The 23,653-nt window shown below is 49.9% G+C and overlaps 1 protein-coding gene across 1 annotated transcript; it reads right to left on the bottom strand.

Moving 5' to 3' along the window:
- Positions 1-4,706: 4,706 nt before the first annotated feature.
- LOC109770364 (uncharacterized) lies at positions 4,707-6,082 on the bottom strand. The gene has a single exon (XM_020329068.3). It carries the CDS (start codon positions 5,852-5,854, stop codon positions 5,102-5,104), a length of 753 nt encoding a protein of 250 aa, XP_020184657.1. The 5' UTR covers positions 5,855-6,082; the 3' UTR covers positions 4,707-5,101.
- Between the last annotated feature and the right edge of the window lie 17,571 nt (positions 6,083-23,653).

Raw genomic sequence — 23,653 nt, 5'->3', positions numbered from 1 at the left:
TCGTCCGGTGATCTGCCTCACTTTGAAATGCTTGCCTTTCTTTCTTACGGGATGCCTGCTCGGAAGAAATCGAGGATGTCCCAGGTACACATTCTTCCTACAATTATCCAAATATATACTATCGGTATCATCCATACAGTGCGTGCATGTGCGGTATCCCTTGTTTGTCTGTCCTGAAAGGTTACTGAGAGCAGGCCAATCATTGATGGTCACAAACAGCAACGCATGTAGGTCAAATTCTTCCTGTTTGTGCTCATCCCACGCACGTACACCTTTTCCATTCCACAGCTGTAAGAGTTCTTCAACTAATGGCCTTGGGTACACATCAATGTCGTTGCCGGGTTGCTTAGGGCCTTGGATGAGCACTGACATCATAATGAACTTCCGCTTCATGCATAACCAAGGAGGAAGATTATACATACATAGAGTCACATGCCAGGTGCTATGGTTGCTGCTCTGCTCCCCAAAAGGATTAATGCCAGCTGCGCTTAGGCCAAACCATACGTTCCTTGCATCACCTGCAAAGTCCTCCCAGTACTTTCTCTCAATTTTTCTCCACTACAACCCGTCAGCGGGTACTCTCAACTTCCCGTCTTTCTTACGGTCTTCTCTGTGCCATCGCATCAACTTGGCATGCTCTTTGTTTTGGAACAAACATTTCAACCGTGGTATTATAGGAGCATGCCACATCATCTTGGTAGGAATCTTCTTACTGGGACGCTCGCCCTCGACATCACCAGGGTCATCGCAGCTGATCTTATAGCGCAATGCACCGCATACCGGGCACGCGTTCAAATCCTCGTACTCACCGCGGTAGCGGATGCAGTCATTAGGGCATGCATGTATCTTCTGCACCTCTAACCCTAGAGGGCAGACAACCTTCTTTGCTTCGTACGTACTCTCGGGCAATTCGTTGTCCTTTGGAAGCATCTTTTTAACATTATCAGCAACTTTCCAAATCCCTTGTCAGATACACCATTCTCTGCCTTCCATTGCAGCAATTCTAGTGTGGTGCCCAGCTTTTTCTTGTCAGCTTCGCAATTCGGTTACAACAATTTCTTGTGATCCTCTAACATGCGCTGCAACTTCTTCTTCTCCTTTTCACTTGCACAGTTTCACTTTGCATCGGCAATGGCCCGACCTAGATCATCAGCGGGCTCATCTGATGCCTCTTCTTCAGCTTCTTCCCGCATTGCCAGCTCAGCTTCTTCCCCCATTGTTGTACCATCGTATCCAGGGAACCCATGGCCAGGATAGCTGTCGTCGTCCTCTTCTTCTTCATTGTCTTCCATCATAACCCCTCTTTCTCCGTGCTTTGTCCAAACATTATAGTGGGGCATACAACCGGACTCAAACAGGTGCCAGTGAATGGTTTTTGACTTAGAGTAATTCCGATCATTCTTACAGCCAGCACACATGGACAAGACATAAAACCATCCGCACGCTTGTTCGCCTCAGCCGCAAGCAGAAAAGTTTGCACGCCATTAATGAACTGGGGAGAGCATCGGTCATCGTACATCCATTGCCGACTCATCTTCATTACACAGCACCGAATAGACTAAATTAATACAAGTTCACACATAAAGTTCATACAACACTTATTCTCATAAAACAAACATACAAATAACTCTCTAGCTAAAGCATTTAAATGCAACAACAAGTGCGATCAAGATCGCAACTAAGGTAACAATTGATCCAACAGCATAATGATACCAAGCCTCACTATCAATAGCATATTTTCTAATCTTTGTAATCTTCAAGCGCATTTTCTCCATCTTGATCTTGTGATCATCGACGACATCGGCAACATGCGACTCCAATTCCATCTTCTCCCCTCAATTCTTTTCAATTTTTCTTTCAAATACTTGTTTTCTCTTTCAACTAAATTTAACCTCTCGAGAATAGGGTCGGTTGGAATTTCTGGTTCACATACCTCCTAAATAAAAATATCTATGTCAACTTGATGGGCATAATTTGTCATAAACACGAAATGCAACAAATAGATATAAAAGAGAATATACCACATCCGAATCATAACCGGACGAGGGCCGACGCGGACGGATATCAAAACCATGGCACTATGTATAACAAACAACGTATGGGTAAGATAATTGTACAAGTAACTATATATCTAAATCACATAAACATGATTTTTTTTATAAAAAAAAGATAAGAACAAGAGGCTCACCACAAGGTGGTGCCGGCGACGGGACGGTGCGGGCGGTCGACGGTGGTTAGGAGCGGAGACGGGAAGGCACTAAGTAAACTACACCTACATATACAAACTAAGAGTTATTTTGACCTCAAATTGCATATAAATCAAATACTACCACATATAATTCCTCCTAAAATAAAACCCACAAATCACTATACTTATGGAGCATTGCAAGAGCTAATCTTGCAATGAGAGATGAAAGGACAAAGTTGCTAACCTTTGTGATCACTTGGATGGATGGGGTGCCTTCAAATCTTGGACAAATTTTGGAAAAAAATGGAGGTGAGCTCGAGCAACAGGGGAAGAAAACAGAGAGGAGGGGAAAAACAGAGCGCTTCGGCTCGGGCTGGACGAAGCACTATATATAGTGATATCTTTAGTCCCAGTTGGTTATACGAACTGGGACTAAAGGTGCATCTCTAGTCCCGGTTCGTGGCATGTTCTGGTACTAAAGGTGTTGATGGGGCCCCAGCCTGACACAAGCCTGTCACCACCTGTTTAGTACCGGTTCGTGGCACGAACCGGTACTAAAGGTTCGCCACGAACTGGTACTAATGAGCGCTGCCCGCCTAGCCGTTGGAACCGGCACTAATGGTCACATTAGTGCCGGTTCAGTTATAAACCGGGACTAACGTGCTTCACATTAGGCTCTTTTTCTACTAGTGGGAGAAGCACGTCCAAGCACTATTGTTCCTTCTCGCATGCTATGTTGTTCATGCACAATGTAAGTGGCACAAATGTAACACCATCTTCTTGTGCTTCTGATCGATTCATTGCTTAATTCCAACTTGAACTCTACCATGTGATCGCATGCGTTCCATGTCCAAATATCAATAGTGTATTTTCCTTAACATTTGCATAGGCCAAGCCATAGGTGTTCATCACCTCGACGACGATACATGCTACAAGAGTGACACCATCCCATCATGCTTTTTGTGTTACCCCGATAGTCATTGCTTCAGGACGATGGACGACTGCAAAAGCTCACTGCATACAACCTCTGCCGGTCACGATCTCATCTTATGCACGTCCATGAGCGTGGGCGGTTATTACTATCTGAAGAATGTGTTAGATTTGTGTTATGTGCCGCTGAAGAAGGATTATGAATGAATAAGAGACAATGAACTATTGCATATTTGTTTAGTTCTCAGCTTTTGTAGATAAGTTTCTTTGCAGTTTCGCCGATGAAATTTTGATTCTATCCCTCATGCCGCATGTATCACATGTCCTAATTTCATTTCAGTTTGGAGGTTCCACATTGCAAAGATTGGCACACCAACTATACAAAGAAATTCAGTTTACCTCCATGGATTAGCATTTTACTGACCCGAAAATAAAAGTGAACATACCGAGAGAACTTGCTTTGCTTGCCAACTAAGGGCATCCCTGATAGTGTTCACACCACCGGTGGTCAAATTTGCCATACAAAATAAATAATGATGCCATAAAAATATTACCAATATGTCTAAAATAGCCGACAAAATGTCTTGTATATTATTATAGAGGTAATCTCTATAAACTAATATAAAACCGTTTATATCACTAAAATAGTGATCCAAACGACCTTATATTAGTTTACAGAGGGAGTAATAGAACCAAATAGAACCAGGGTTTAGCGGGCAACCTAAGATTGCAAAACTCGCAACATCACTGGCCGTGCATGCTGTCACGGCTAGAGACAAACCCTATTTCAACTTCCGTCTCCACGCCCTTCGGCATGGCAACATTTAGATGGAGGCCAGTGCCATGGACAGTTGTGGTTGCCGTGCAACGTTGATCTGAATAATCTAATTTCTTATGTTTGTTATCGAATTGAATAGAAGAAGTGAAGGGTAGTGGCACGCTGGCCAGGTTTTGTGAAATGAGCGACATTTAATTACCACTTAATGCTAATTCTTAATATATGTAAATTTTCTCTCATTGCAACGCACGAGTATTTGTGCTAGTTGGTGTTTAAAAAAGAAATTCAAGTTGCCGCGACTTCGCCATCGTTCATCCGAACACGTACGAGGCCCGCGCGCGCTAACATCTGGGGCATTACCTACCTACCACACCCACCAATGCCCGAGACGAGATCACCACCATGGTTCACCCAGCCAGACGTCGTGGTTCACCAGCGCGCAGCTCAACTCCGACCGAGACACTCAGCCGCTATCTTTTGTCGCGTGCAGCCGCGACATACATCACACGTCGTCGGTTTCAGAACTCTCGCCACCGCACCTAGACGAACCGAATTGTATTAGAGGGAAATGATAGCCCACTGATGGCCGTCTTTTGTCGCCATAGCAATATAGCTCGTGCTTTGTGCGCTTTCGCACTTTGACAATTTCCTGATCATGCACATGCACTGCATTTCTGCGCCTCGGGCGGGCTGCAAATGCACTTTCGGGAGTAGCTTTTTTTTTTCTTACTCTGGTGAAAAGTTGTGTGCTTCTCGAAAAATAATCATAGATAGATCAATGGACGTCGACATTGCATTGAGCCACTGACATTGTCCCCAAGTGGCAAATTCGTGCACTACTCCATACCATGTGAAATTGTCATCAAGTTTCGTTGTACAGGTGAAGAACAGTAGTATACACTACTAGTACCACCAAGAATTGCACACATACACTACCACCAAGAATTGAATGGCATATATTTCCTGTCCGATGACTTGTCTCACATGCATGCATGCATGCATGCTTGCAGGGCCTCTTTGGAAACAGAAATTTTGTCGAAATTTGGCCGGAATTGGTTTAGGAAAATGAAACAACAATTCCCGTGTTCCAAACGAAGGCGAGCACATGGATTTTTTGAATATGAAATTAACATGGATCCGTCGATCGTTTCTTGCTGCATGTCGATCTCGTCGGTCGTGTCACCAACGATCGAACCAAAGGCCGATCAGACTTGCATGCCGTAGTCGCTGTCGGCATCGGTCATCTCCATTTTGTCACTCACCTCGCCACCCTTTCCTCTCTCGATGTACACCATGTCGATGTTGTACAGTACCGGGATCATGACCATGGAGCAGAGGCACGCCAGCACCGGCCCGAAGATCCACAGCAGGAGCGGAACGCCGCCGAAGAAGAGCCTGTTCCCAACGAAGTTGAGCAGGAACCCCCTGTCGAGGACCTCCAGGACGTACTCCTTGTTGACCGGCAGGTGGCGGCCGCCGTCGGGGAGGGCGAAGAGGTGGGAGAGGGCGTTGACGAGGAAGGTGGCCTGGTTGAAGGTGCAGATGGCGAGGGTGTGGCAGAGGAAGGAGAGGAGGAAGGCGGTGAGGAGGGCCACGTACTTGAGCGCCATCATGTACTCGCCGTGCGCGCCGAAGACGGCGTCGCTGATGGGCTTCTTGACGGCGTAGGTGCTGCTGAGCACGGCGGCCACGCCGGTGCAGAAGAGGACGGACGTGGTGGCCACCAGCGTGGAACCCATGATCACGTTCCGCAGCGACTGCACCACCAGCACCGCCTTCTTCTCGTTGTCCTTCATCATGGAGAGCACCCAGAGGCGGCGCGCGGCGGCGTTGATGCCGATGGTGGAGCGGAGCGGGCAGCGACGGACCGCGCGCCACAGCCACATGTGGTACACGATCGGGAAGAGGAGGCCCACGGGGATCAGCACCAGGTCCAAGTAGCTCTCCCTCCACGCCATGATCGCTCCTAGCTCCTCGATCTCACTACAAATCTCTCTTTCTCTCTCACTCCACCTTGCAGTCTGTGTATGCAATCTTCTTTGTGTGACTGTGAGTGCACTCGAGGCGTCTGCGATTGTTTGGTTGATGGTGGAGAGCAAGCATGCATGTTAAATATATATAGGGAGACTAGCCGGAGACGACGATGGTAGCTAGCTGGACAAAAACGACGACGACCGCCGAGCTAGGGCACGTAGGTGTGAAGCACATTGCAAGCATGGTGATATGTGGTGCAAACTCTATTCAAAGGCCACCATGCATGAACTAGTGACCTAAAAAGTAGTCAAAAAACCAGACATGACCAACCTCACCCTGCATGACGACGAAGCAGCACACAAATGTCACTTTCCGTTCGTGTTTTTGTTTGTTTGTCTCTCTGTTTGTTTATGTTTTACCTTTTTATAGTGGGAAAAGTAGATCATGAGTAGCATATTCGGAGGGATGCCAATTGGAGCTCTTGTGGTAATATTAAACGACGATATGCCCAGTAATGGTAATGGTATCCAGCTGCTAGTAAGTTACTCACACACGTATTATTGGTCTGATTTCTGAAAACCAATAGGATGAAGAATGATGGATGAAAAGAATATAGTTTCACAGTAGTATAAATCAACTGAGGAAACCGTGTCTGTATGCACATACATATATGTGCTCACTCGCGGATCCTTCAGATGGAACTAGCTGGCATATACTTAACCGATGCATGTTCTAGACCTCATTTGACATTATTTTTTGATATGGGTTTTATTCCTCAGAAATGGTGTTAGGCCCTGCTAATACAACCTCGGTGACATGGTCTGAAACCCGATGCAACAAACATGTGGTGCTAACTTCAGATCTTTCTATATTAGCTAGATTTTTTTTTTTGGAACGAAGACGCTAAACGCGTCCGGCTTTAAATTAATAAAGCCCTCAGGCACCAAGTTTAACAGGATACAACTCAGAAAAGCAGAAAACAAGTTCAGTCCAAGACGACGACGAAACAGAACAAAGGTTCCACGCGAAGGCAACATTACACCATCCAAATCATCCAACGCAGAAGACCGATCTAACATGATACATCCACCGAAGGCTCCAAAAGCATCATCGAGTCGTCGTGTCTTGTCTAGCCATCACCTGGATAGTCTTGATGCGCGCCATGGCCTCCGACATGCGCTCAGCATCGCGCTCCTTCCCCAGCGGAGTCCACGTCTGTAAGAAGAGATGACATTTGAAGATCACATCCGCGGGGTGGTTAGGAAATTTTTTCTCAATCGTAATTTTATTGCGCGTCGTCCAAATAGCCCAGAGTAGCGCCCCTACGCAACGCCAAGCGATTCTACTACTGGTCCCTCTCGTGGTTTTGAGGATGGAAATCAAGTCGTTCCCCGAGGCTGGGTTCCAGTTCGAGTGGAAGGCTTCCCTAACTGCACTCCACGCGAACCTGGCTAGGTGGCATCTAAAAAAGACGTGGTTAGCATCTTCACCTAGACCGCACACAGTGCAAGTACCGTCAGCCGGACCGTTACGTTTTGCCACATTATCCGACGTGGGCAGCCTATTCCTGAGCATTTGCCACATGAAGATTTTAATTTTCAAGGGCAGACCTGCCTTCCACAGCCCCCTAGCTATATCAAGCACTATCCCTTCAGTAAGCTTGTTGTATAAAGATTTAACCAAGAATTTCCGGGACGCTGTCAAGCTCCATTCTACCAAATCTTCGCCCGGCCCTATACGGTTGTCACCAATTTGATGAACTAGGTCGTCCCATGCCTCCCGTTCGGCGTTGGAAAGGGCCCGCATGAAGTGGATCGCTGGAGGGTCAGTACGGGCTGCCTCTCCCACTAATATGTTGGTGTCAGTGGCGATCCGAAAAAGATTGGGGTGACTTTGCCAAAGGGGAGAGGCTCCCAGCCAATGGTCCAGCCAAAAGCGAGTGGAGTGTCCATTTTGAATCTGGAATTTGGCCCCAATAGCAAAAGCTGGTCGGACCGCTTGGATCCCTTTCCAAAACACGGAGCCGTTGGCCGAGGCACTGAAAGGATTCCCATTTGGGAAATACTTGGCTTTTAGCAGCTGAGCCCAAAGACTCGTCTCGTTTTGGGCGAGCCGCCACCACCATTTGGACAGTAGGGCGACGTTCATTAATTTGGAGTTTAGGATCCCCAAACCTCCGAATTTTTTTGGCCTACAGACAGCCGCCCACTTTACCAGGTGATATTTCCGCTTGATGCCAGTTCCTTCCCAAAAGAACCGGGATCGCGGTGTATCTAGCTTAGCGTGCACGCCATCAGCTAGTAAGAACATCCCCATAGTGAATAGGGGCAGGGAAGAGAGGCTCGACTTAGTTAAAATGAGCCTTGCCGCAGAAGACATAAACCGCCCTCGCCACGGGCTTACCCTATTGGCCACCTTCCCATACAGCGGCTCCCACTCTAAAATCGATAGTTTGCGATGGGATATAGGAAGCCCCAGATACTTTATTGGAAAGCTCCCAAGCTTGCAATTAAGTAGATTTGCGGCACGCCAACTTTGATGGTCGTCCATCCCCATGGTGATGACCTCGCTTTTAAGAAAATTTATTTTGAGTCCGGATAGGATCTCAAAGGCTAATAACAAAAGCTTAATCGAGGCGATACTATGGTCGTCGGGCTTAAACAAAAGCAAGGTATCGTCTGCATATTGTAAATGGGTCACACCACCCGGGATGAGGTGTGAAACGAGTCCCTTAACATGCCCAGCCTCGCTGGCCTTGGACAGCATAGCTGCCAAAGCATCTGCCACAAAGTTAAAGACGAGTGGGGAGATGGGATCGCCCTGTCTTAACCCTTTCCTATTACGGAAAAACTTCCCCATTTCGCCATTGACAATAACCGAGGTGTTGCCACTCGAGATCAAATGCATGATCCTGTGTACGAAACCCGCCTCAAATCCCTTTTTGAGGAGGACTTCCCGCACGAACTCCCAGTTTACGCGGTCGTACGCTTTTTCAAAGTCGAGCTTGAGGATAACGCCCTGTCCACGTGTACGTTTTAACTCGTGGATTATCTCCGTGAGCGCAATAGGCCCTTCAAGAATGTTTCTACCTTTTAGGAAAGCGGTCTGGCTCTTATGGATTACACGTTGGGCAACCGGCGCTAACCTAGAGGCGAAGGCTTTGGCACATAGCTTGAAGGGAACATTTAGGAGCGTGATCGGACGGAACAACTTGATTGTATCCGCCCCTTTGACCTTGGGGATCAAACAGATCGCCCCATAATTAAGTCTCGAGAGGTCAACCGTACCGAGGGCGAAGCCATTAATAATAGCTTGGAAAAGGTCTCTAAGGAAAGGCCAAAACTTTTTGAAGAACTCTACCGGCCAGCCATCCGGGCCTGGAGCCGTGTCGTTCTTCATGCCCGCTAGCGCTAGGTCAATCTCTTGTGGCGTAAAGGACAGCATGAGTGCGTCGTTTTCCTGTTGAGACACCCTCTCCTCCGGGCCCCATAAGTCTTCCCTAAGACTTAAACCTTTCTCTTCGGCTGTTCCCAACAGCTCGACAAAGAAATCGAAGATGTGCTTAACGATTTCAGATTGGGAAACCAGTGTCCCATGCTCCGACTGTAGTCTTAGGATGGTACTCTTGCGTTTACGGCCATTGGCGTACGCGTGGAAGTAGCCGGTGTTGGCGTCACCTTTCACGACCCACTTGACGCCGCCCCTACGGCGCCAGTATTCCTCCTCTGCTCTAAGGATAGCCAAGACCTGGTTTTCCAGAGAGTAGCGGTGCTCCCATTCGTCGCCAGAGAAAGGTCTGACATCCGCCTGCGCGTCTATACTCGCGATTTCTTCCATGATGCGTTCCCTTTCCCTTTTGGACTCGCTGTCGTGGTTGGCCCCCCATCCCCTGAGGAAAGCCCGCAAAGCCGCAGCCGCAGAGGACCAGAACTCTACTGGTCCTCTTTGGCACCCCACCTGGTCTCCAATCAAGGCCCAAGGATTCGTGACCAATTGACAGAAGCCCTTGTGTTCGAACCACGCCGTCTCGAAGAAAAATATACGGCTGCGTCGCCTACTGTCCTCCCCTGACGACAGAATTAGAGGGACGTGATCTGAACCAATGCGCGTCTCGGCCACTAAGGTACAAAGGGGGAACAGGGCCTCCCAATCGCTTGAACAAAAAACACGGTCGAGAACACAACGCACTGGAACCCGCTGTTTGTTAGTCCAAGTGTATCTTGCACCTGTCCGCGCAATTTCCCTAAGAGCCGCGGCCGCAATTGCATTGTTGAAAAGGGACACCCCTAGCCCAGTCGATGTTGCTATTGCTCTTGTCCGCCCCCGAGCGGATCAAGTTAAAGTCCCCGCCCACCACGACAGGCAAGTTGGTCGCTCGCTTGGCCCCGACCAAGGTTGTGATTTCCCCCAAGAAATCTGCAGACCTCGCGTGGTCTGCCGGCCCGTAGACACTGACAATCACCCAAGTAGCCATGGATACCCGGTGACGAACAGTAGCTGCAATATAGAATGAACCCGGCTCCCACGCAATAACATCACAGATATCTCTATTACAACCCATCAGCTGGCCTCCAGAATGCCCCAAGGAAGGGGTCCAAAACCAATCGAAACGCTGAAAAGGATCATACGCCACTAAATCTCTAAACGTGAAATCAGCCTTAATAGTCTCTTGGAGCGCTACAAAATCTATGTGTTCTTTAGACAAATACTCTCTGAGCTGCGTACGCCGCCCCCCATGGCCGCATCCGCGAATATTCCAGAAGATATATCTCATCAGATAACCCGATTACGCAGGCGAACTCCACGGGAGCTCACCGCCTTGGCCACTCGCTTCCTTGCCGGCGCTCGGCTGGAAGAAGGCAAGTCCGAGGCCACCCCGGCCTCGTCTTCCTCGGTGGGCAAATCTACTGCACCAGCCCCTACTGGTACTGCAGCCTGACCGTCCGCGGACTGCACAGCCGCACAGCGGGCGGCAGCAGCCGCGAGAGCGGCCTGAGCATCTTCACGCGCGCGAACTAAGGGAATGACATCCAAAGGCGAGGAATCTAGCGCTACGCCACTATCGTGAAGAATCTCAGCTAGATGGACGTCAGAGAAGGCATTCAAGATCTTGTAAGAGGGGGAAGGGTTACCTGTCACGTCCATGTTTTTGTCAGCAGCACGGAGCTTGGCGCTTTCCAACGAGGACATGTCCCCGAGCTTGGCCTTGGCGCGCACGCTAGGAGCCCGGGTCACCACCGGAGTCGCCCTCGAACGCTTGGCCTTGGTCGCCGGCCCTGGCGCCTCCAGAGCCGCTCCTAGCTCTCCTCCCAGCGCATCGATCGCACCCGCTGACTCCTTGGCCACCGTCTTGTTCCCTGGCTTCCTCCCTGCTGTCTTCTTGGCCTGCCGCCCGGAGCCGCTCGACATCCGCTTGCCCGAGGCTGGGGTAAGGTCAGTAATCACCTCGCAACCTGACCCCGAGCCCCCTACGCGCGCTGGAGAGGCAGGCAAAGGGCCTGTCTCCTTAGACACCAGTGGCAAGGTCACAGGCTTGATTTGAGCTTGCAAGTTGGAGCCGTACTGGTCGAAGGACTGATCCAGGGAGCGGGCGAGGGGGGGACTAACAGCAGTGTCTTGAGTAGCGAGCACACCCAACTTTTCCCAAGTCTCCATGTCAATGGAAGTATCTGGAATGCTATCTTCGGGCTCCTCAGGCAGCTTGCCCATCGCCACATCTTGGCCAGCCGGGGCCGCACCCGGGCCAGGCGCCACCTGCTGGGGCACCCCAGCCGCAGAATTGCCCGTTTTCGCACCCTTGGCAATTTGCTTGGAGGGGATGACCGCGGCTGTCCCGAGCTTGAGCTTGAGCCGCCCGCCCGCACCTTGCTGGCTTTCTGGAAGGGGGGCGGATGGGCCCGCCCCAGACGCACCACCTCCGTCCCCAAGCCTCCGCGGCAGCCGCTCCACCTCCACCTTGATCTGGTACCCTTCTTGGTTAAACCACACCTCGACCGTGCAGTTAAGTTTTGCCGGCGACTTGCAAGCCAGTTTCATCCTCACAGGCCCCAGCTTTATGAGGGAAAGCTCGTCGACCACGATCGGGCGTCCCAGCATCTTAAAAGCCTCCTTGATACGCTCAATCTTGCGGTGTTTCTCAGGGATCCCGTGGAGCCGCACCCAAGCTTCTGGCATCACCATCGGGGGGATCACCTCTTGCTCCACATCACGCACCCTTGCAATGATATCGTTGATAGAAAGGAAAAGCTTGCCACTAGTCCGAGCCATATGCAGGAGATCCGCTGAAGGGAACACCACCATGAAATCGTCCTCTCCCACTTGGGTGACTTGCCAGTCCCAGTCCCCCGTGACCATGTGGTTGAGCTCCTGAATAAGAATCCGCAGGCACAGATGGCCTGGCTCAGCCGAGAGGATGGCGGCGTTGCCAACAAAGAGCTGCCGTGGACCCTCGGATTCCTCCTCCTCTTCGAACTGCAGACAAAAGAAACCTTCCCCAGAAATTGCGCTACCCATGATCTGCAAACAAGGCTGCCGACCCCTCGTCGGGCAGTGCGCAGATGCGTGTCCCTCCTCCTTGCACAGCACACACAAGGGCTTGAACTTGCACTACGACTGAAAATGGCCAAGTCTCCCGCACTTGAAGCATTCCACATCCGGGGCCTTCGGCACATCCTCCACTGGAATGGGTTCGTCCGCCGTACCCCTCGATCCAGGGGGGAGCGGCACCGACAGGGGGGCGGAAGCCGCCCTGGGCCTCTTAGCCAGTCGATCCCCATGGCCACCACCACAGTTAGGGTGATCCGTCGGCTTCCGCTCCAACTCCCACCGACGCGCCATCTCCTTCTTCTTCTTCTTTCTCTCCTGCTGCTGGATCCACCAGGGGGGAGGAGGACCCCAATCCCCCTCGCGCCCCACTTGCTCTTGGTAGCGCTCGGATCTACCACTTTGCCTCGCGCGCATCTCCTTCGTCGCCTTCTCCCGCAGGTCTCTCTCCCGCCGCCGCTCCCCATCCAGGTCCTGGGCCTCCATCGGCCTCTTCTCCATGCGCCGTTCGCTCATCACCGCCGCTGCAAACGAAATGGGAAGCGAAGGAGGGGAGGTGGGGCGAATGGATCTGGTGAGGTGAGCAAGGCGCCGCACCTCGTTTCTGGTTGCGGGAAACCCTAGCGAGGGGGCGAGGCAGCCGCGCCGCAGCCATAAATATGTGTCGTGGCTGGGCCTAGGCCTAGGTATGGCTGGCGCGGGCCTAGCCGGGCCAGTCGGCCCAGTAGGAAACAGGCCACCGCCCGCTGGCTGATTTTTGGGCCCCACTAGGCTAGACACACCCTCGCCTCCCGGCCCAGGCACGGGGGCCGGTCCACGGCCCACTTGCCCGACCGCGGCCCCAGGCCCAGCAGCGCCAACCCTAGCCTGCGGGGAAGCAGAGCCATCTTCCCCCGCCGACAGCCCTGCCGCCGCCTCCTCCGTCACCTGACCGGCGGCCACCTGCGTCGGCAGGCGCGGCCACTCAGCCTCCGAGGCCACTGATGCGAGCATTGCGGACGCCGCCCGCGACCTGATCTTCCGCGCGGCATCTCCAGGAGACGCCCCCTGTCCGGGGTCCGCGAGGGCTGCCAGGCCCGAACAGCGACGGCGCGCGGTCCCCGGCCACCCGGAGCGAAACGACGACGCACCCCAGCGGCGCCGCTCCCCTCGGCTTGCGCGAAGGCGACGAAATCACCAAACGACGGGCCCTCAGGCACTGGCCGCCCTGCCTCCGACTCCAGATCCACGCCGTCCGCATCCTCCGGCTCCTCTCCTGCCAACGCCCAGAACCTTCCTCCTACTGACGCCACCGCCGAGCCCACCACCGCGCCCCGCCGCGGCCAAGCCGGGGAGGAGCCAGCACCACGCCTAACCACCTCCCAGCCCTCGCTGGCCGGAGCCCTGGGCGACCGGGGCAAGGCGCCCGAGCCGTCGCCAGGAGGAGCGCCTAACGGTCTACTCATTCGAATTAGCTAGATTATGAGCAACTCTATTTTGAACGCACTTGATTTTCAATGGAATAAACCCACACTCTACTAAAACTACCATAAACGAGTCTATACCAGGTTCTTCCGTTTGTACAAGTTCTTCTAAGGTTCGTCAGTTTCAATCCCCTCTCACCGACCGGTTTGGTTGGGTTTCCATGAAGTTTGAAAGTTTCCTTCCATGTCGATCTCCGTGAATGATGGTTAGTTTTTGTTGTTGCAACCTCTCAATCTGTGCATCTCTATGGTCTTCGTTTTCCTCAATAACCCCTTCTTCTGAGTCTTTGCGGACATGGTTGTCGGCATGCTATGGTCATGCTTGCGGACCGCCTGTCTTGATTGGGGTGACGTCCCTGGCGATATTCTTGGGGAGGCTTCCAATCTCTGTCATACACGACGGTCTACGACAACGGTGATTCAACATGGTTTAGTTCTCTACAGATCTTTGCATATATTTTGGAGGCTGAATTTCTCGATGTTGTCCATCATTGCCGAGAGGTATGTTGGAGCAATGATGACAAGTTTGGTTGCGGCTTATGCAAGAATTTTGGGACCTAGTACCATGGTAGTATGTTCCCCTTTGTTCAGGGTGTTTATGCGCTTGTGAGTCGAGTTACTATCTTATCTTGTTGTACCTAATGTTCTCTTTATCTAATATAAGCCAGATTTAATTTATAAAATAGGATAAAACCTGCCGCTAAGTCACAACTAGGTAGTAGAATATACTAAATAAATAAATAAAATAACTAGGTAGTAGATTATACTAAAAAATGAAGTTGTATGATCACTTTGTCACATCTTAGTTTCATCATTTGACATTGGAGTTGTATAGTTTTGCAAAGAAAAACATATGTGAGTAAACAACCTACTTAAACTTGTGTCGCAGATCTCTAACAATACATACAACGGTCTAACTGTCTGCGGAGTCATGATCTTCAGTACTTAGATGATATTTCACTCGTTGTTGCGAAAATTGGTTGCAATATATTCGATGAGATTTGGTTGTATGGGACATGGATATTTTGATTAATACTATGAAAACTGAAAAATGCATATGATTTTAAGTATTTGATTATTATTGTGTAGTTTTAAAATATTTATTGCACAACCATAGCATAATAGAATGGAATAACTCAACCTTTTCCCATGCATATTTGCATGTTGAGGTGGCATGTCTACTGAGATGGAAAGTTTGCATGTTGAGAGAAATAAATTAATGAAGTTCACATATTTAGTTACTACATAGGATTCACTTCTCATTGTTGTCACCATTGATGATGATGCAATGATGTGATTGCCAACTTCTTGAAAGCTAGGTGGTCTTCGTTTCACGGATATTGCAGTGCCATTTTAACTAATCGTCGCCCAAGAATGAAGCAACTAAAGACATGCCGACGAGTGTCATGGCTAATTCTGTTATGGCATGGTGCTCACGGCGGGAGTTATTTACCCAAAACCATCACACTTGGGGCTAGGGTAACAGGTCAGGACCAGATTTGAGCCAGGTCACAAAAAACCACCAGTTCTGAGCCTAACCTGTAACGCGGAGCACTGACGGGCTGATTTGGCCGCGAAAACAGCGAAACCGACAGGTTGGGCCCACCTGTCGAGCTGACATGGCATGCCTATGTAGACAAATACGTCGAGATGGAGATGGGACCCACTTGTCATTGACTCAGCGCCTCCTTTTTCATTTTTCTTTTTTATTTACACCTCCTTTTTCGTACGGGCATTTCATCAAACAGGTTTTGGACGGCGACGCCATGGAGAAGCTCCGTGCCGGTCAACCGGAGTCGCCAGCCGCAGCGGCGCCGCCGCACGCTTCGCGCCGTTCAAGGTCAGCTGTGCCCGTCAACGTGGTCCTTCCCACTCTGCTGCAGCGACCTCGCCGCAGTCACCATCCTGCCACCGGCCATCGTCGTGCGCCCACGCCCCCGAGCTCTAGGAGGTGTGGTGTCGGGGGTCATGGGGAACGGCGGAAGCTCGTCCACCTCCCCATGGAGCACCGGCGGGGCAGGCATGGAGCAGCCATGGAGCGCTCTTGCGCCGGGATAGGAGGAGGCCCGCGAATCCGCCGGCGATGGCAACGACGACGCGAGGTCGCCCGCGCCCAGAGCGAGCTCGCCGTCGGGATGCTTGCCTCCGTATGGTCCACCTCAATCCGCCGCAGCGACCTTGCCGCGGTCAACGCGCCACCGGCCATTGTTGTGAGCCCGCACGCCCCACTGCCGCAGCGCAGCTCAGCGCCGCTGCCCCATCGCGGCACGTCCGGCCGCCGCATCGCAGATCAGCGTGGCCGGCCCCATCCCCCGCGGCACGTCCGGCCGCCGCCGCGCAACTCAGCGCCGCCGCATCCCTCCACCATCTCCCCGCCCGACAGTCAACGCCTCCGCCGTGCGCATCGACGGCAACAGCCGTAGCTTGTCTGCCTCTCCATGGAGTGCCGGCGAGGGAGGGGGAGATAGGTGGCCGCCGCCGCTAGGGCCAGGAGAGAGGGGGGAGAGGAGGACGGCGGCGTGCTCGCCGGAGCAAGGGAAGAGGTGCCGTGGAAGAGAAAGTCAGAGATGAGGAATAAAAAAGAAAAGGGGGGAAATATGTGACGCTGACAGGTGGGTCCCCCGTCCACGTCAGATTTTTTGTCCACATAGGCATGCCAACTCAGCCTGACAGGTGGGCCCAACCGGTCAGTTTTGTTGTTTCCTCGAGCAAATCAAACAATTAGTGCTCTCCGTTATAGATTAGACACAATTTCGGTGGTTTTTTGTGACCTGGCTCAAATCTGGTACTGACCTGTTACCCTAGCCCCAAGTGTGGTGGTTTTGGGTAAATAACTCTCACGGCGGACACACTTGGCAGCATTGCATGGAAGCAACTAAGCCACCAATGAGGTCGATATTCACAGGAACCAACACCCGCATTTCTATCGCTCAGATAGAAAACCCTAGCTGTCACCAGAGCACCCTCCTCCTCTTCTCCCCTCACATTCGCCTAAGTATGGCAATGGGCAAAAGCCCGCTCGGCCGAGAGACGTCGGACATCTTTCGGTCGGTGTTGACCCATTTTGGGTGGCCGCTTTTGGCGTGGCATGGCGGCGCTTTCGTGCATGGAGGGAATGATGACATGAGCCGACATGAAAAGGTTGTGCCACATCCAAGTAGGGTTCTAGCGGGGAAACCACCGGGACAAGTCAATCCTTGGATGGAGTGAATCACTATGCTCCTACTGTTATGATGGTGTAGCTGCCTGGTCCAGCCGACGACACTCGATACAACAACGATTGGCTGATGTGCAGTTCTGGTCCGCTCATAGCCTTTTGGTGGCACGTAGCAGTTAGTGTGTGAATTGTGTTGTATCTCATTTGGGCACTAGATAGCCAGATCTATACAACTTGATTCGGTGATGGTAGGCCCCTTGCGGCATTTGCATCGGCCGATCTGACTTGCGAGGAGGGGTTGTATGTTTTTGACATTTTGCTTTGCATGCTAGCCTCATTCTAGTGGTTACTCGTTGGCATGTACATACACTGGAGCGACCGATGGAGCCGGTGGTGGTGTGCGTGACTTGGTTTTCCGGCTTCGTATGGAAAGCTTCCCCCTAGGCCTCATGTCCTTGCAATGGATCATCTCCAGTGGGTATACGTAGTATACCCTAATGGTCAGGGGTGTGCCCCTGATCATCACATGTGTTAGCATGCTCGAGGTGGTCTATGATTGCAGGTCTGGTGTGCTAGAAAAATCTTCATGTGTGGAGTTCATCCCGATCTGCGATCTTGATGAAGATCGAGGCATTGTGGCAAGACTTCTTCTCTAGCAAGTTGGTGTTGGCAACACAAGGGACCTATTCTATGGTGGTGCACTTTGAGTACTAGGTCTTGATGTCCGCGATGAAAACTCCAAACTCTAATCATCACATACGTGGAAGTCGCGACTTAGTCTCCCTTATTAAAGGTATTGTATGGAGTTTGCTCAGACTTTTCTCTTCTGTATGAAAACCCATGATACTTGTGACCTAAGGATGGAGATGTGTAGGGTATGGTGCAAGTACAATAATTCCAGAACCCATACCCATGTTTCTCATGGGCATAGAGTCCTACCCATCGGTAACAAAATTCATGCATGTGCCCATACCGACAGATATCGATGCCAGGTGGATACCCATCAGGCATATTAACATATCAAATACGGTTGGTGGCGTAGTTACTAGGTCCATTGGCACTACCGAGAGGTTTCTAGGATTGGGGAAATGGTGATTATGAGGAGGATGGGGTGGGTATTGCTGGGGGTGCAAGTAGAGGATGGATGTGGACTTTGGTATGGATCTCTAGTGCTTCATACCTTATATACAAAGACTCGGTGGCTTAGGTTTATGTCACATGTGACCCACATATACGATCATCAAGTTGGGTTTGGGCATACCCATCGGCACATAATTGTACCCATGCCCTACCATGACTAGTCGGGTAGGGTTTGGGCACTATCCATAGGTACACAAATGTACCCCCTACCTGTTAAGGTCGGGTACCCATGCCTATGGGTAAATTTGCCAACATTTTTTGACTTGTACGTGTCTGCATACGGAGATGACGACGTTCATGCATTGTTTCCTTGCCGGGGTCACCTTGACAAACCTTCTTGTAGTCTGGATTTTTTCAACGACAGTGGTAGTTGTCGATGTTTTGCTACAGTGTGTCGTCATCCTCGCCATTACCTCTATGGGCCCTTCTCTTTTTCTTTATTGATGGCGTGCATCCTAGCCATGCGGATGTCGGGTGTATACTCGTTGTGTTTGTACCGTTGCAACATTAGGACTAAATAAAAAATGTCATTTATCAGAAAAAAATACTAAGCCATGGATAAGTATGTGTCCATACTATAGTATATACATGTATAGCATACTTTCAAAAGAAGTTTGTGTAGCGCAAAACTACCTGATTAAGGGAAACTCCTTCCTTCGTGACATTTTGATGTTCATGTATGTAATGCAACTTGGATGCGCGCGCGCGCCCACACACACACACAGAGTATTACTAAAAATAGTTTCAAGCATCCACCAAACAAATATGCTCAGAAATTGTTAAGAAAATGAATGTCATCTACTTTGGACCTATCTCGCGTTCTCCAACCTACAACAAATTATTGTCGTGGACCATAATCCATAGGCCGAGCAACATAAGACCCAACAAAGAGCATGTCTCTCCAAGAGAAAGTCTTCAAAACGAAATCACCACTCGTATGCCAATGTTGTCGGATTCAATCAAAACGTTGGATATATGCCTATGACCGCCGAAGAGGAACTTCGAGCTAACATTTCAACATGGAAACGACATGATGACATCGACACTGCATGAACTAACTAGAAGGGTAGATCATGGGTTCTCACTCGGAGACACGCAAGAGCCCTCGGTTTTCTCACGTCGATGCAGTACTCATGAGAATGTACAAGTTGAAGGTGCCACTGCATCACTTCTCGTCGTTGCTGCACCATCGCCCCATCATTTTCATATCATTGGCGTCCTTAATGCGCAAGAACTAGTAGTTCACTTGCATGGCTAAACTGAACAAAAAATCTACTTTAATTTAATTTTCCTGGACATACTACATCACCAAATCAAAGTAACATAATTATACATGTATTCCCTCCATATCACAAATACATGTTGCCTTGGACATATCTTTACTCAAACTTTTACATTCTGACTACAAATATTGTTTCAAATATTTGGATTGACAACTTGTAAATCATATGTTTAGATTTGTCTCGAAAAGTATATTCACAATATAATATATTTTTGTGTGAATTTTCTTATGCTATATACGTACATATAGTAAAACTAGTGGGTAAAACTAGTGGCCAATGATAAAAATCTTGCAGATCGTATCAATATCTGAAATGATATGTATTTCTTATTTGAAGGGGGTAGTTTACTTGTTTGGAGACTCTCTTTTTTGCGCGGTACTTGTTTGGAGACTTTACATGCATTTAATTTGCTTACTGTCGTTGTCTTGCAAAGCAAGGTCTCTTATAGAGAATAATTTGTCTTGACAACGTCAGAGCCAAATATAAAGCAATAACATACACTAGTTTCCTCAAAGACAATTTGTGGTTGTGATACCTCGTGTATCCATTTGTGCATGTACAATCCGCACTATATCATATATCAATTTTATATTTTCATTAGGCTCAGTATGTTCCATTGCCTCTTTATAGTATGAACCTAGCCAGCCCAGCGTCCAGATACATCAAGCCATAAAGCCAGGAATGCCACAAACCATATCTTCGTTACGAAACTGCTATATAGACGATGGATGTGTGCACGACACTGAGACAATTGGCTGTCCAGCCGCTGATATGCGCTGGATAGTATGCATGGACGGCTTGATATGGTTGTGTTTGTTTCAGCTTCGGGAGCCAGTTTCTCGTGGAAAAAAGCTGAAACCGGAACAAACGACTAAACATGGGCAGCTTCGTGGAGACAGCCCAAAACAGCTTCGGCCTGTTTTACGTGTTGTAGCCCAAAGCGACCAGGTGCGTACTTTCCCAGCGAAGCTAGTAGAGATTCGTGATTTTCCCAACACTAACCTTGCCTATTCTAGCAATTTACAGGAAAACTGCCATGATGTGTCGATCCCATCGAGGCCCGTTCCTCGACGAAATGTACATCGCGCCCTGGCGTTGCTAAGTGCTGGTGATACATCCGCTTGGAGTCGCTGATGTGTGAATGTATACTGTAATGATGTAATCAATGTTGTATGCTGCTGCTGTTGGGGATCGTTGCAGAATTTTAAAATTTTCTACGCATCACCAAGATCCATCTATGGAGTTTACTAGCAACGAGAGGGAAGGAGTGCATCTACATACCCTTGTAGATCGCGAGCGGAAGCGTTCCAATGAACGGGGTTGATGGAGTCGTACTCGCCGTGATCCAAATCACCGATGACCGAGTGTCGAACGGACGGCACCTCCGCGTTCAACACACGTACGGAGCAGCGACGTCTCCTCCTTCTTGATCCAGCAAGGGGGAAGGAGAGGTTGATGGAGATCCAGCAGCACGACGGCGTGGTGGTGGATGTAGCGGGGATCTCAGCAGGGCGTCGCCAAGCTTCTACGAGAGGGAGAGGTGTTGCAGGGGGAGAGGGAGGCGCCAGGGGCTGTGGTGCTGCTGCCCTCCCTCCCCCCCACTATATATAGGCCCCCTGGGAGGGGGGGCGCCGGCCTGGATCCCATCTCAAGGGGGGGGGGCGGCGGCCAGGGGGGAGACTTGCCCCCCAAGGCAAGTGGGGCGCCCCCCACCCCAGGGTTTCAAACCCTAGGCGCAGGGGGAGGCCCATGGGGGCGCCCAGCCCACTAAGGGCTGGTTCCCTTCCCACTTCAGCCCATGGGGCCCTCCGGGATAGGTGGCCCCACTCGGTGGACCCCCGGGACCCTTCCGGTGGTCCCGGTACAATACCGATAACCCCCGAAACTTTCCCGGTGGCCGAAACTTGACTTCCTATATATAATTCTTCACCTCCGGACCATTCCGGAACTCCTCGTGACGTCCGGGATCTCATCCGGGACTCCGAACAACTTTCGGGTTTCCGCATACTCATATCTCTACAACCCTAGCGTCACCGAACCTTAAGTGTGTAGACCCTACGGGTTCGGGAGACATGCAGACATGACCGAGACGCCTCTCCGGTCAATAACCAACAGCGGGATCTGGATACCCATGTTGGCTCCCACATGTTCCACGATGATCTCATCGGATGAACCACGATGTCAAGGATTCAATCAATCCCGTATACAATTCCCTTTGTCAATCGGTATGTTACTTGCCCGAGATTCGATCGTCGGTATCCCAATACCTTGTTCAATCTCGTTACCGGCAAGTCTCTTTACTCGTACCGTAATGCATGATCCCGTGGCTAACTCCTTAGTCACATTGAGCTCATTATGATGATGCATTACCGAGTGGGCCCAGAGATACCTCTCCGTCACACGGAGTGACAAATCCCAGTCTCGATCCGTGTCAACCCAACAGACACTTTCAGAGATACCTGTAGTGTACCTTTATAGTCAAACAGTTACGTTGTGACGTTTGGTACACCCAAAGCACTCCTACGGCATCCGGGAGTTACACGATCTCATGGTCTAAGGAAATGATACTTGACATTGGAAAAGCTCTAGCAAACGAACTACACGATCTTTTGTGCTATGCTTATTATTGGGTCTTGTCCATCACATCATTCTCCTAATGATGTGATCCCGTTATCAATGACATCCAATGTCCATAGTCAGGAAACCATGACTATCTGTTGATCAACGAGCTAGTCAACTAGAGGCTTACTAGGGACACGTTGTGGTCTATGTATTCACACATGTATTACGATTTCCGGATAACACAATTATAGCATGAACAATAGACAATTATCATGAACAAGGAAATATAATAATAACCATTTATTATTGCCTCTAGGGCATATTTCCAACAGTCTCCCACTTGCACTAGAGTCAATAATCTAGTTATATTGTGATGAATCGAACACCCATAGAGTTCTGGTGTTGATCATGTTTTGCTCTAGGGAGAGGTTTAGTCAACGGATCTGCTACATTCAGGTCCGTATGTACTTTACAAATATCTATGTCTCCATTCTGAACACTTTCACGAATGGAGTTGAAGCGACGCTTGATATGCCTGGTCTTCCTGTGAAATCTGGGCTCCTTGGCAAGGGAAATAGCTCCAGTGTTGTCACAGAAGAGAGTCATCGGGCCCGACGCATTGGGAATCACCCCTAGGTCGGTAATGAACTCCTTTATCCAGACTGCTTCCTGTGCTGCCTCTGAGGCCGCCATGTACTCCGCTTCACATGTAGATCCTGCCACGACGCTTTGCTTGCAACTGCACCAGCTTACTGCCCCTCCATTCAAAATATACATGTATCCGGTTTGTGACTTCGAGTCATCCAGATCTGTGTCGAAGATAGTGTCGACGTAACCCTTTACGACGAGCTATTCGTCACCTCCATAAACGAGAAACATATCCTTACTCCTCTTCAGGTACTTCAGGATATTCTTGACCGCTGTCCAGTGTTCCATGCCGGGATTACTTTGGTACCTTCCTACCAAACTTACGGCAAGGTTTACATCAGGTCTGGTACACAGCATGGCATACATAATAGACCCTATGGCCGAGGCATAGGGGATGACACTCATCTTTTCTCTATCTTCTGCCGTGGTCGGGCATTGAGCCGTGCTCAATTGCACACCTTGCAATACAGGCAAGAACCCCTTCTTGGACTGATCCATATTGAACTTCTTCAATATCTTGTCAAGGTATGTACTCTGTGAAAGACCAATGAGGCGTCTTGATCTATCTCTATAGGTCTTGATGCCTAATATATAAGCAGCTTCTCCAAGGTCCTTCATTCAAAAACACTTATTCAAATAGGCCTTTATACTTTCCAAGAATTCTATATCATTTCCCATCAATAGTATGTCATCCACATATAATATGAGAAATGCTACAGAGCTCCCACTCACTTTCTTGTAAATACAGGCTTCTCCATAAGTCTGTGTAAACCCAAACGCTTTGATCATCTCATCAAAACGAATGTTCCAACTCCGAGATGCTTGCGCCAGCCCATAGATTCAGCGCTGGAGCTTGCATACTTTGTCAGCATTCTTAGGATTGACAAAACCTTCCGGCTGCATCATATATAATTCTTCCTTAAGAAAGCCGTTAAGGAATGCCGTTTTGACGTCCATCTGCCATATCTCATAATCATAGTATGCAGC

The sequence above is a fragment of the Aegilops tauschii genome, chromosome 7 (genome assembly GCF_002575655.3).
Source record: "Aegilops tauschii subsp. strangulata cultivar AL8/78 chromosome 7, Aet v6.0, whole genome shotgun sequence".
NCBI classification, from domain to species: Eukaryota; Viridiplantae; Streptophyta; class Magnoliopsida; order Poales; family Poaceae; genus Aegilops; species Aegilops tauschii.
Note: the sequence above shows the minus strand (reverse complement) of the source record. Positions and strands in the feature narration are given on the sequence as shown.

Excerpts from the sequence above, each read along its gene's own strand:
- LOC109770364 (XM_020329068.3), bottom strand. The coding sequence starts at position 5,854 with ATGGCGTGGAGGGAGAGCTACTTGGACCTGGTGCTGATCCCCGTGGGC.